At 44.1% G+C, this 14,753-nt stretch overlaps 1 protein-coding gene across 2 annotated transcripts in view; it reads right to left on the bottom strand.

The window, feature by feature from the left end:
- Positions 1-14,753, bottom strand: part of sbf2 (SET binding factor 2) — an 80,352-nt gene that overhangs the window by 27,346 nt on the left and 38,253 nt on the right. For both annotated transcript variants that reach the window (XM_084015702.1, XM_084015703.1), the window contains exons 7-17: positions 12,941-13,073; positions 10,956-11,064; positions 10,419-10,532; positions 10,064-10,141; positions 9,728-9,841; positions 8,750-8,878; positions 8,400-8,498; positions 8,030-8,234; positions 7,709-7,818; positions 6,834-6,983; positions 1,127-1,195 (exon numbers count right to left, since the gene is read on the bottom strand). In XM_084015702.1, the coding sequence (XP_083871828.1) occupies positions 1,127-1,195; positions 6,834-6,983; positions 7,709-7,818; positions 8,030-8,234; positions 8,400-8,498; positions 8,750-8,878; positions 9,728-9,841; positions 10,064-10,141; positions 10,419-10,532; positions 10,956-11,064; positions 12,941-13,073 (1,310 nt within the window). The remainder of the gene's footprint in view (positions 1-1,126; positions 1,196-6,833; positions 6,984-7,708; positions 7,819-8,029; positions 8,235-8,399; positions 8,499-8,749; positions 8,879-9,727; positions 9,842-10,063; positions 10,142-10,418; positions 10,533-10,955; positions 11,065-12,940; positions 13,074-14,753) is intronic.

The following is a 14,753-nucleotide window of genomic DNA, read 5'->3' as shown; positions in this document are numbered from 1 at the left end:
AACATGTCACCAGTTCCAATCTGTTCATAACAAGGGGTGGGGGGGAGAGAAATCGGTTGCATTCTCCAAATATTCTTCCCTCTAATTAGCCGTCATTGCCAGAAAAGGAAATTATTTATAATCATCTTACTAAAATAGCTGGAAATCGTTCCATTGCATCAGAATGGAAATTCTTCTGAAACAGAAGCTTTGTAGATGTATATCCTTGTTACATTATTGAACATGCATGCACTCAGAAACAGAGACATCATTTATAAATCCTTAATACCGGAGGCCCTGAAGAGAAACAAGAAAATAAACAACACACCAGGTCCCATCTAAGAGAGTTACATCAGCCTGGCATGTGAACTGCATGAGTCATGTGTTGGAAGAGAGCAGGCAAGGTCGCAATCCAGCCCATCAGGGTATGGGCACTGGTACCCAACAAAAAGCCAGTGCGGAGAGTTGTGTCTGTCCCCATGGCAACAAGCAAGCTGTGGGGACACAGCTGCGGTGAACTGTGCAGCGACCCTGGGTTGATAATGTAGTCGGAAAACAAGGAGCACGGCCCGTCATCTATATTTTCCTGTGCAGGGTTTAACATGCTGTTCTTTGCGTGTACATGCTCTGGGATCAGCAAGGATCCCAACTCGCAACTTCTTCTATAGTGCAGTGTTAATTAGACGCCGACGCATATTATGCTAATATGCAGTAATGGTCTAGATTTTGTGACATCAGAAATACTCAGATTAGATTAAAATCGTTTTACTTTGGATACGGGATTGAAGGCGGACATGTTTTAAGGTGGAATGATTAGGATTTTCCTACAAGAACAATGTATAGACCGATAAAAACAAGAAAAAAGAAGATCATTCTGACCCACTAGGAGTGCTCTCTGGCTGTGCATTCTTATATTTTTGTGTTAGGGATGTTTCTGGACATCAACCTCGGAAAAAAAACAACTTGAAGTTAAAAGAGCAGACACAGCGAAAAATAAGTGAAGGGAAAAAAAAGCAAAGCTGGTTCTAAATCGAGAGTTGCTAAATTTATAATCTACGCTTGCCGAGCAGTGGTTTCTATGCACACTGATGAAACTATAACAGCAACATACATCCTTGTTTTTTTTCGTTTCATTTCATTTCCTTACCCTGTAGAAGGCTGTCGACAGGGGCAGCAGTGCAGCAGCCACCGTGTACTCCTCGGAGCTGGAGCAGTCCTGTGGGCCGAACAAGAGGGGAGACGTGAGAGCAGAGCAGTACCCAGCAGAGAAATGCTACACAGCAGGAGACATGCTACACAGCAGGAGACATGCTGCACAGCTTGCCGAACAACTGGAGACAAGGTCTGCACAGGTGTCCAACAGGGAGGTCACACACTCCGGGGCCAGAGGGGAAACCATTTTGCTACACTATCTATCTGTTTAGAAGTGGTTTTCTAAGAAAACGTTGTGTCTTTCATCACATGAATGGTGCTCTGCAGGGGCCATCTACAGCAAATGTAAGTTCCTTTTACATAAAGATACTCCTGCCCTGTAAAATGTCAGGGCAATGCTTTACAAAAAAAAAAAAAAAAGTCTGCCAAAACCTCCAACTCTGCTCTGCTCCAATATTAGGACATGTGCTTTCAATAGTCTTATATAATCCCTGCCTTGACACAATTTTCAGAGCGCTCCAGCCTTCAATTTATTGGTAATTTAATGTTTTACATTCTTGAACCAGATCGCCATACAAGACTCATTGAAGAAAATCGCAAGGCGTTGCATGAAATCCAGTCGTTTCTTTTTGCCATAACAAGCTGTGTCCATTTATGAAGACACCACAGCTCGCCAGAAATCAAATTGAAATCAATTTTTATTTTGTTCAGGGAATCGGGGAAAAGTTGAAAAATATCCCCTCCTTGACATTTACAACACCACGTCAAAGTGCAAGTATTTGGGATTGCTTCAGGTCAAAGAGGCGGCGCTTAGTGGTGCTTTCAAGAGAAGGGGCATTAAGTTGAAGAGTACATTAAGAGGCTTAGAGCGGCAGACTTAGGGGCCCAAACAAAACCTTTTTTTGTAGAGACTGCAAGGAAAGATGAGAGCAGGGGAATAAGAGAAAAAGGACATGAGTTTGACTCAAAAGTACTTAATTCACAGGAAATTGGTGCTTATCTCTGGTAAGCTCTGCTGGGATTTAATTGTTGAACTCTGTAGATGAGAATGGCCGGAGGAAACTCGATGTAAGACCGCGCAAACAAACGGCATTGATTCTGACCTGGAGCAGCACCTCGTGACCCTAAGTGGGACCCCCATCCCAGGAAATGTGGAAATACCACTCATCGTTTTCTCTCTTTTTTAGGAAAATGCAAACACAGACGTATGCGTCGTAATATCAGGGTCTTGTCAGAGTGGTCATTTTGGCGGGAGAGATTGGGAGAAGAATGCTACACACACACACACACACACACACACACACACACACACACACACACACACACACACACACACACACACACACACACACACACACACACACACACACACACACACACACACACACACACACACACACACACACAAGAATGTAAAGTGGGGGGAAAATGCAAAACACAGTTCCACAGCAACACATGAAAGCCTGGCCCCCCTCGTCGACGAAGCAACAACATTTTTGTTTTCTTATTCCTGTAGCTGGAGTTTCTCTCTGCAGTCTTTGGGCTGCGGTGAAATGTTCCAGCTTGGAGCGGCACCAACGCATTGTTTACCAGCATATTTGACAATGCAGCAGGTCAAAGGAGTTCGTGAACCCCAGTCAAAATAGGAACAAGCGCAACCTTAATAAATTAACAAACCAACACTATTCCAGCAACAGAAAAGGCAGTGATGTTCACCGATGCGCGTCATCGGTAATTTGGATCACACACTTGTGACGAGTCATACTGCAGATGGAGAAAAAGAAAAGCTTTGTGCGGAGGCTGCATCCACACGTCATATCTCACATAAAGTAGGCATTATCAGGTTTTCTTAAGCCACGTCATTATCACCTACAAAGCTCCTGTTAGCCGACGGAGAGGCCGAGTGACTGTTCAAAAGATTTCAAAAGGTCAACTTACAAAGCGAGCAGACAAGCATGGAAACCCACGGCAGGTCTGACATTAGACTGAATTAAAAGTGAAACCCGAGAGGTCGAGTGGAGCCGTTACTTCTCCGTCAGCATCACGAGGAACTTGATATGCCGATGCATTGTTGTATTTGGGACTCCATCGTTGTCATAGAGCTGAATAGAGCCACATGGTGTGGAGAATGTGTTAAAGGCCTCAGGTGGGCTGGGGAGGGTGTTGAGTAACCCCCCACATGTCTGTATGCGAGAACACCCCGCCGTCTTCCTTTCCTCCTATTATTTACTGCAAGTCTCACTATTTTTTCCGCCATTCTCGGCGCTATGATGGCGATGATGACTAACACAGCTATTCTGTCTCCGACACGTATGCAGGGGGGGCGAAAACAAGAAGCACGAGCATGTGACTGAAACGCTGGAGGATGTGAACGAAAAAAAAGCAGCTTCCTGTGATTCTCACAGAAGTTTGCACTTTCCAGGAAAGCTGATAAATTAACGGACACTTGCGGCACACTTTCATGAGAATTACGTAGCTACGGACGGAGAAAAACGTCTCAACTCGGAGGCCATTAATGTTGATTGCGGTGTGAAACACAATTAGGAAGCTGAATGCGCCACATAGCTGAGCTCTGTGCTGTCCACATGAGCAACGGACAAAGATTCCACAGCGAATGCGTAAAAATGTGACGGATGCAAGTGTTTACCTGGTCATACTGGTGGATGTCCTAGAGGACGGCGGTCTGAACATGGGAATGGCACCCAGTTCAGATTCCCAGTGACCGTGTGACATAAAGCAGTCCACCAAGGCCACTAAGGCAGACAGAGGCCATGTTCTCACAGTAAGAGACTCATTTATTATCCGCATAATGTAAAAATGTAATGAAGTCATGTATTGGCCATTAAAGGAGATGTTCAAAGTGATTGAAGTGCAGCAGGCAGCCTTTAGAGGGGACAGAGGGCACAGACTCTGTTGCTAGGCGCTCCGGTCCTGCGATTCAGACGCGTCGGTCAGATGAAGTGCCTCGATCCGTCCAACAACATCTGTGTGTAGCCCGTGTTCCTGCACATCAGACAGTCCAGCTCACGCGGAACTCATGGACTCCACGCGGTTGCGGGTGCTTCCCATGGACCTCCCCTCGCCCTAATCCCCCCCCTCTCACAGTAAACTGCCATTCAGAGTGTGTTTTTGAGTATCATGAGGCCCTCGGCCATGAGAGAGCGCGGCGCAGAGGGCTCATAATCCTATCTGACAGGAAATGGTTGGAATGCCAGGATGCATCCACAGCGGGACTCATTCCCCCCACAAGGTTTTCGCAACGTCTACTTCTGGAGGCTGGAGCACTGACCGATGCACACGTACACACACACGCGCACAAAAGGGCAATTAACTCAAATACCTTAATGAGGGTCGTTACTGTGCGTGATTCATGGCCGAGAAACAGCACAGATAAGAATTACAACAGATGTCCAAATGCGTCACGTATCAACTCACTCCAGAGAATGTTTATGCGTTAGAAAGCGGCGTGAAGAAAGACTTGGCGAGTACTGACAAGCTACAGTACCACCTAATTCTAATATCCTAACCTTTGACCTATTGAACATTTTTGCATTACATTGCACTTCCTGCTGCTGCGCTCCCCTGCGGACGCTGATTGGAACCAGACAACATGACTGTCACTTAGCCGCGAAGTTGACAGTTAAACGATAAATGGCCTCATAACGATGATGTCATTGAAAATCAATGTGTCGCATCAACGTGGACGCCAGAAATCCTAATGAGGCATCATGCTGTCATTGTCCAAAGAGCCAGCAACATTTTTTACAGAATAGGTCACTTTGGCTTATGTTTTGGCACACACACACGCACACACACACGCACACACACACACACGCACTCACATTTATATCATTTTGGGGTTCTTACGTGGCTGGGCGTTGAAAGGAAGGGAAACACACAGAATATGAAAGTAATTACTGGCCCAGTAATTTACTATTTATATTCCTTCCACAGCTCATCTGAGACAAATCCCTCACAACCGAGCTGAGACTAAGAACGCCTGGCTTCGATCTTTAAGTACAGAAGAAATGACCGTCCATAACCATCTATCCAAAAAAACAAACAAAAACCCCATCAGAAAAAAAAGCTGACTACGTCTTATCCCATGTGGCCGTTAACGAAAGTGCACGCAACATCAAATCTCTTCTCCATGTGTATAATTATTTTTTCCCCCTGATGTGCGGCTGTGGATCATGTCAGCAGCATGGAATCCAACTTTTAAACTCACTCTTATTCTTTTATTCGTAGATATTACTATCGTATGATGACATGTAGATCTGACTTGAGACTGTATTGAAGGTTAGGTTATTTTGTTTTCTAGAAATATTTGATTGCCAGATTATGTTCTTGAACAAAATAAAGACTTTGCCGCATTGATGTTTCGGGTTGAAGCTCATTTCATGTTCAGCTTTGGAGAAAAAAAAAATGAATCCGTTCCAATAAACGCCAACACATCAGGACTTCATTTTAACACACAAAAAGATGCACTGGCTGACTAAAGAGACAGCGGTTCTATCCAGATATCTTTTCAACAAATGCACATCATGCTACCAGAGCAGCATAGAGCTCCTCTCTGCACCTGGAAACAAATACAGTCAGACGTCACGCGGCATTAAAGGGATGACGAAACAAGCTTTCTTTAGACAAATATAATGAAATGTTTCAGTAGCCTTCCCAGGTAAACTTTATAGTTGCGGAGCAAATTACACGTCAAATGACTTTGCATGTCTTTGGCCCGGTGAGATGGTGGGATTCATTAGCGTTCTATTATTCTTTTTTTTTGTTTTGGTGGTGGGAGGGTGGAACGACTGGAATCTAAAGTCACTCTATAAAAGCTGCACTCTGTGAGGACTGCTTAACATTTATTAAAATCCTTGGAAAGGGCTGATTCAAGGCAGTAAAACATGAGGAACTACCAATAAAGCCCGACTGCTCTGCTTGAGTGAAGCCTCGCTGACGCTTTATGAGCTGCACAAAAACACATGACCGACTTTTGACAAGACGCCGAGGCATGAGGGCACCAGAGAGAGACAAACACACTATCCGGTAAACAACAAGCAGCAGCGCGGGGGCTTTGGTGGAACGACACGCTGTCAGCGTGTTCAAATAAAGAAAGAAGAAAGAAGGGAAGAGGATGGATCGCTTGTTCTATGTGCATGGGTACTACCGCCACGCTCACACGTTGCTTATGTTAAACTACAACCAGTTACAACTCATAAAATAGTGCATCTGCTGAGGATTTGGAGTACACTGCTAAAACATTCAACCACATACGAACCAGATAAGTATGTACTACTGTAAAGCAACCTTTGGCTTTGGTTGGAGATAATGCTTTGGTTGATATCTGGTTTGGATGGTTTTAACCATCACTTTTTTATTTTGGGTCAGATCTGTTGAGCAATCCTAAGAGTAAGACATCTGCTTAACATTTACTGTGGTCTGCTAGCTAAATGATTCAACAATATTCATATTCACAGTCGGATTTGTTTTCTAAATATATTATGTTGGGTAAGCACACTGGACAACAAGTTTTTAAAGTATATGTTTATATATATTTCTAGAGCCCTAGGCAACATCTTAAAATGTATTGTTATTTGAAACCTTGTTTGTTGACGTTCTAAAATAATAGCAATACACCGCCATGGCTGCACTCAGTATGGATACAGAAGGAAGGGTCTGTGACTTTCCGCCGCCTGACTTACCTGGAGGGCACAGTTCATCATGCGGATGATGTAATCGAACTGTTGGTGGTCCAGTATGGCGCGGTTCTGCTGGACGTGAAGACTCAGTTCCTCAGTCAGACACAGGCGAGCTGCTTTGCCTTTCAGTGCTCGCAGCGCAGCCGGCAGCGCCTGTCCAGAGGAAGGTGGACAAGGAGGGGTTTAGAAAAGAACAAATAACCTCTGAATAAAGTGGCTGACCTGACAAGAGAAGTTAATTAGAGATAGTCTTTATGTTTTTCAATATACTTATTAAAGAAGAGTACTCTGCTTGTATCCATCCAGCCACTGCTTAGAGCAACAGTACTAATAGTACTTACAACTACTTCGGGCTGCTGATGGTAAGTGGTATTTTGGCAGCGAAGGATTTACAGGCTCATGGGGGCTTCAGAGGATACATGCTATGCATTCTTACATTTGCACAGAGGTGCAAGCCTGTGTTATATAACCCCTATATGATACCAGTGAGATGAAAATAAAGGAACTGGAATCATTCCATTTTCAACACATTGGAGGCATATTGGGTAGAATACCAAACATGGGGGGGGGGACCTCTTTGGGATGCTTTTGGAGTCGAAACACAAGTGACAGGAACTCATTAACCTCTGTGTTAAAACAACAAGTCTTGGCCTGGCAAACTTAGCGAGATATCGTCGGGGATTCAGAGTGTCTGATGACAGGCCCTATCTATTTCTGTGTCTGCATGGCAGCAGGGAAATATGAGGATGAGGGAGGCGAGGAGAGATCCGCAGCTCCATAATGGCCGGCTGGGGCGGGTGTGACACGGAAGATGCCTTCAAATAACGAGCTCGTGTAAAGGTTGATGAGCTCCCCCGCTGAAAGACGCTGTGCATCACCTTCTCGGTCTCCAGGGTCTTGTTGTCGAAGACGAAGGAAATGCAGCCGCGCACCACCTCCAGCCTGCGGGCGCTGTTGAACACGGAGACGATCTTGCCCATTATGGACACTGGAACACAGAAGGAGGGAACAGGTTAACGCTACAGCTGCTCCAAACATCAGAGGTTTGTCACAAGTCAGAGATGTATTTGGCAGAAACCTTGTTATGGTAAAGCCATCGCTGCGAGAGAGATTTAACGCAAAGAAAACACTGCAGGTACGTAAAGCCTTATCACAACAGTGTGCATTGTACATTACTGCGGCTCAAAAGGTGGACGTACAGACGGGCGGTCCGGCAGGTACGACACACTTCCTCTCAGTTCGTGTTGAAGGAGGTGTGTTGCTGTGTTTGGCCACGCCCTCCTGCAGCATCTTTTCCACCTTTTCATCATTCAGCAGGGGGAAGGGCACCTGGTGCACCCGCAGGTGGGACCCCTCCGACGGCCGAGGCACTTTCTGGAACGCCATGTGGGGGTTCGGGTTCTCCTATAGGTCACCCGCCAGAGAAGCACATGTATTAATAGCATATACAGCTGTATGTCCAGTGGATACACAGCAAAACACGCAGAGCATGCTAAAATTCAGACATCCGCATACACGGTGCGACACAAATACAGCAGAAGAGATGTCATTATTTGCATGAAGTCTTACATTTCGGTATAGCTGCTCAGAGAACACCCTGATATGCTTCTGCAGCTTGGCAGGGCTGAGCTCCTCTTCCTTGAAGCCGTCAGTATCTAAGGCCACCAGCTACAAAACACACAACAAAACAGTAATACAAACTATTAATGACTCGATCGTCTAGCGGAACATAGTGCTGCTGCAGCGTAACTAGGTCGCTATCATAACTAACATAGTTTCATCCGTACGTCACCGGTCCACATTAGAAATGCTTGTATAATCACTTTAATGTAAAAAATGCTTGTGTATGGACTTCTCCGCTTACAGCTAAAAAGGGAAGGCTAAAGTTCAGCTGTAAGTGGAGCATCATGGTACAGTACCTCATCAAAGAGATCGCAGGCGCGGTAAGGCGGACCTCTCTCTGAGACGAAGCCAGCGAAGGCCATGCCATCCAAAACCTTGGTCAGAAAATCATTCTCAATGAGGCCTCGCTGGCCCAGGAAGGCAGTCTGGATAATGTCAGAATTAGATCGTTAGTTACAATCCCCACACAGATGGTAGCAATGTAAACTTGTTCATATGGATATGCTGCGGAATGAAAAAAAAAAAAACAAGTGATCGCAGCCATTTTTAGAATAAGATTGCTAAATGTTCAAAAATATCTCTTCAAGGGGGCCTGAGAGCAGCATCTTATATTGTTCAAATCAGGGATAACTTCTTCAGCATGTACAAAAAGGGAAGTAAATCGAGTGATAAATTATTACGCGCAAATACATTTTATTTGCTTTCTACATAATTATTTGTGTTTGTGGGTAGGAAAGATGAAACACTGTTCACCCGAGCCTTCCACCCCCACTCAGCAATTCCAGGCGAATAAGCTTAGCGTTTGTTTATAATGTGATCCATGTGGGGTACTTTGAGGATGATGTGCTGAGCCGTTACCACGGAGACACCAGGGACACGAACAAACAAAAAAAACCCAGCACAAAACAAAAATGTAAACCTAATATGTTTCATATGGCTCATTGCCGGGCTTTGCCCAAGGTTACGGGACTCTGTCCGGCGCTTGCATAAACAAAAGGAGAGCATCACGGAACACATTTAAAACAACAAGGACACTCACAAATCCACACACACATTATACACCCCTGACAGGTTTATCTTGTCGGGTCCTTACACGTAATCCTAGCCTCATTCCGGCTAAAACATTCTTGCCAGATAGAAAAAAGAACAATATGTTTGCCGCAATCGCCAAAGGAGTTTAATCAAAGTTCACGGATTGGAACATAAGGTTTTTTTTTTTTTTTTGCAAACATTTTAATTTCAGCATTGGGAATTCCATGATGCTGTTATCTTACCTTGTGAAAGTGAATAACGGGCTCAGAGTGGATGCGTATGAGCTGCAGGCAAGACCTATAGCCCTGGAAGAGTTGTGCAAACAACCTGAGGAAGACAGCCCTCACCTCCTTGTCCTGGAACACACACACACACACACACAATCACGACTCATCAAACAACTATGCAGTCTGATAAGTTAATTATGCAACAGACGTGTTATTCATCTAGAGGATAATGGGCTGCCCTCACTCCGACGCTAACCTTTTGGATGATAAGAGACTGTTTCTTAACCGGGGGGGGGGGGGGGGGGGGGATCACGAATGAAAGGAGGCCGAGTGATAGCGATGCTGACTTACCAACAACTTGAGGTTGGAGGCCGCCGTGCGAGGAGGAGGGAACGCGTTGTCTGCGATCTCCAGATCAGGGTGCAAAACCTACGCAGAATAATTAGACCTCCAGATGATGGACTTTTCTTCATTAAAAAATGCTTTCATGAATAAATACTTTTTTGCTTTCTCACTTCAAAGGTCATCATATTGTGATGTGTATGTGTATGTGTATGTGTATGTACGTGTGTGTGTGTGTGTGTGTGTGTGTGTGTGTGTGTGTGTGTGTGTATGTATGTGTGTGTGTGTGTGTGTGTGTGTGTGTGTGTGTGTGTGTGTGTGTGTGTGTGTGTGTATGTATGTGTGTGTGTGTGTGTGTGTTTACCAGGGACAGGGAGGTCTGTGTTTGGTGTAGCAGAGGTTCAGGGAGCAGGGACAGGTGGATGCACTCGGGAATCTTTATTGTGCCTCCATCCAGGTCAGCAATAATCACATCCAACTGGTAATACACACATAAAGCAGACACGGGTCAGGTGGTTTTATAGCAACTGGAGGGGAGTACTGGGAGTAATGACACATATGCCTAACGAGGTTCAGCCGAAACCAGTTAAATAAACATCTCGTTGAAGGGCGGATTACTTAATCCATGTGTATTAACGCTTCCTGAAACCAAAGGGCGTTTTTTTGTTGTTATTAAAACAATCCTGCTCAGTGGAAAGTCCTAAAATATCACAACGCATCTTCAAAATGGTTGTTTTTTAATTATTATCATTACGATTGAATTATTACTGACTCAGGGAGAGAGAGCTGGGGGGGCTGAAAGATAGAGAGTACACCCAGGTGCACTTCTTCATTTATAAATAAAACATATTTTCATCGGCAACAATCCCCAAGGAGGTTGCCGTGACACATCTGCACTCACCAGATCTTGGATTTCAGTCTGAAACATGGAGTGCACTCCGATGATGAAGGGAGTGGGTGAGCTCAACACCTCCAGCAGGCGCGAAGGCAGAATGGGGATGTACGGGTAACTGCACACAGGGAGGACAGAAGAGTGAATATACCGGAACTACACTGAGACTCGGAGGACAGATGGGGAAGTACTGAGAAGTGAGTGGGCAGCGGAGAGCCTAAAATACACGTATCTGTATTTGAGTGAAAGTGAAACTCAGGTGGCTAAAATTACTTTAAAAGATAAGACGGTAGTAAAGATAAAAGTCGTCCATGGAACTCACATGATGTTCATACGTGTTGCAATGATGCCCTAAACAACCTATGCCTTACATTGTCATCTACCAGAAATAGGGCCATCACATATGGACATGGATGACCGAAATACTGACAGTTTTCATAGGAAAACAAAATGCTGACAAAGAGAGTAATAATGACTAAATGCCAAACAGCTAGGGGGTTTCTAGTTTATTTCACCACAACAGTCAGGTGACCTCATACATTTGTGCTACTAATGTAAAACAGCCTTTAAGAACACAATTTAAACCATTCCTCTATATGATGGCAAATCAAATTGCAGATGATATCTGGTGTTACAGGATGAATGAATGATCAAGACTAAGATTTGCATATTACTACTGAATGGTACAATCTGTTTTGTGATTTTTTGTTATACTGTGGCAAAGCAAGTTTGCTTGTGCTGTCACTGCACAGCAGACGAAGACAACGATGTACACCGTGGACAAATACTGAGATACTGGGGCTTTATCTGTCATATGTGTCACCGCTGCATATAAAGCTGATTTAGACGATGTGGAGTCAACGTGAGACATCAGAACGAGACTTTCTCCAAAGGATAAACACACAACAATAAACAGATCGTACCAAGCTGAAGGCAAAGGAAAAAAACGTCTCATTTCTCTGTTTCCATAATGTTGTCGGACACTCGGGGCCGGTGTCAGCGGAAAAAACAAGCCACTTTTAGTGAAGGTACATTGATGTATAGATACATAGAGATTACATTACAGCCATCTGCATTATCCCTCTATACTGGACCGATTTCAAATTTGGTTTTCCCCACTAGTCACTCAGACACAAAACATGGGAAAATAGGATTCAGGGTTGGAGTTATAAGTGCCGGGTTAAAGGTTCAATCCTGGACACATATTTTCTTGTCTTTGGGCAAAATACTGGACTTGACGGATGACCTTTGATGTGTGTGAATTGCTTTGTCCAGCAAAAAAGTAGTCCACTGGCACCACATTTCATCTAATTGGTCTGCTTTATTTTCTTATCTTATCATATAACACGTGGGTCGTTAACATTGTAATCGGCGCCTTCAAGGAAGAGATTTTGACAGAAAAACAGAGCCATAATTAACGTTACTGGTTATGCCTGTTGTTTTACTACAATGACAGGTCAAAATGTCTGCTATAAAAACAGACCTATTGTCTCGGTGCATGTATGCGACGCCACCGCCGCTGTTTATTCACCTGTTCTGTTGCGTTTGTTATGTCTCACTAGATGAATCAAGGGAATCAAAGGGATTAATGCTGCAATGCTGTGGTTGCGCATTAATTTGTAAAGAATAAATATAGAGGAGAAAAACTTTCCCAGAAACTTTCCTTTGAGTTTCGAAACGAGTTTCACAACATAGGTGATATTGCATACTTGTATTTCTAAAAAGGGAAGGAAGTTAATCACTAGTAAGAAATATTCACTTCGAGAGAATTGTGGGAATTCTGAAAAGTGGATTGGGAAATCCCTTGAAGGAACTTATTTTACAATGTCAAATTTTGCAATCTCAAAAAGGGAAATTGTACTGTGGTACTGTAGTCGATGTACCCGTTTCCAGAACTGAATACAGTGTTAATCATCTGTCGACTAGGCGTGGACGTCCTGACACCAGCTGAGTTGTTAGTGGAAAGTCACATGAGAATCGACCCTGCTGCCTACCTGTATTTAAGGGGAAACATGAGGGCTTCCAGGGCGCGACACGCCTCCCCGAGCCTCTGGTAGCTGGTGGAGTGGAACAAAACCTTGTGTTCTGTCAGAACCGCACAAAACAGGCTGAGAACATTTTGGATTCCTGAAACGAAAAAACAAGCAACAGAGAAGGAAACTAATGAGGTACTTGTTGCAATGTGACGGCAACATCGTTGCAGATCATTCAACAAACATTTATTTGAGGAGGATTTCACAAACATTCAAACACAGATTGGATCGCACAATATTCTTCTGGGAGTCCTGTTCGTATCCGTAACAGCTTTGAGACGGACTGCTGCAACCGAAAACCTGGCGGTGTTGAGTAAAAATTGATTGTCAAATTGAAGTGCAATGTTTGAGATTGCTGTCTTTGCAGCACCAACCAGTGTTACGAGCTACGAGATGAGGATGAAGCCTGACTCAAATGGCAACTTTATTTTAGAGGAGGGCATTAAATTCCTCTACACACCGCAGCCTCATCAATCCATTAAATAAACAGCCTGCTGCAAATAAAGCCTCTGTAGTGTTTTTTGGTAGCCGAGCACCGCACAGCCTTTGAGTTTTCCACAGCTTGGGGCTAAAACATGTAGACAAGTAGGAAAATTCCAACAAAATAACTTTTGCTCCTGCTTTATTCAGATTTCTTAACTTGCATTCAACTGCTTGAGTAACAATTCAAGTTAGCATCACTGCACACAATCTGTAATCTGTAATGTAACAATCTTTTTTTTCTTTTTTTTATGAAACCTGCTCACGATGACAAAACAATTCATGTCTCCGGCCAAATGGGTCAGTTTATGTTAAACCCCTGAATATAAATCCGAAGGAAAACTCATCTGCGAAAACAAAGGAAATTACAGACTCTCATACAGTATAAATAATATTGCAAATACCGGCGTGACAATCAGGAAGAATTCTAAGTTTACAGTTCCTGTTATTGTTTCCTATCAAGCCACTGACAGAGTGATCCATCACACATTGAAGTGATAAAGAGAGAGGAACACTGGCAGACATATCAGCGCTGCTGGGGGCGCTGGCTCTGGATGTTTGCCTGCCGAGTGAAAGACTTCACTGATAAACAGGAAACCAAACACGAGCCTCAACAACAAGGTGAATCAGCTCGTCAAACTAAATAAACCGCTTCATCTTTTATAGACATAATGAGGGCAAATTAAGTAAAACGCTCCGTGACGGAGTGCCTCATCCCACGATTAGGGCTTGTCCTCCATTATCACACCTCAGATTCAGGTGTTTACGTATATCTTATGGAAACGGCGACGCACTTCCGAGCTCTAAATAAAAAGTGACAGCAACTTCCCCGGACAACAGAAGAGACAAACAAACAGCAAACAACAGGCCATGTCGATGGTCACTTTTTTTTTTTCATCTCGGCCCGGGGGACCGCACTTCCTGTGCGGTGCGATGTTTAACACACATTCCTCTCTGGTGACTCGGGTGACCTGTGCACACAGAATGATTGCTCTGTGTGGCTGCTTGCCAAATCCTTATATGGATATGAAGATGAATTAATTAGTGGACAGGACACACTCATTCCCTCCGCTTACGTGTGGCCGATCAGCAGGTATTTACCTTCCTGTCAGCACGCAGAGAAACCAGTTATAAAGGCGGAAGAATGATTAACTGCCAACGTCAGTCACTTTCACTAAATATGCCACGACTGGCTGACAACCAGACATACGTTTGACCCGCTGCAACAGTCCAAAATAAATATTATATCAATCGTTAATCAAAGTGGCATTAAGGCCAAAGCTAACAACACATT

Source organism: Eutrigla gurnardus, assembly GCF_963514095.1.
Source record: "Eutrigla gurnardus genome assembly, chromosome: 1".
Lineage (NCBI taxonomy): Eukaryota > Metazoa > Chordata > Actinopteri > Perciformes > Triglidae > Eutrigla > Eutrigla gurnardus.
This window is presented reverse-complemented; position numbering and strand designations above follow the sequence as displayed.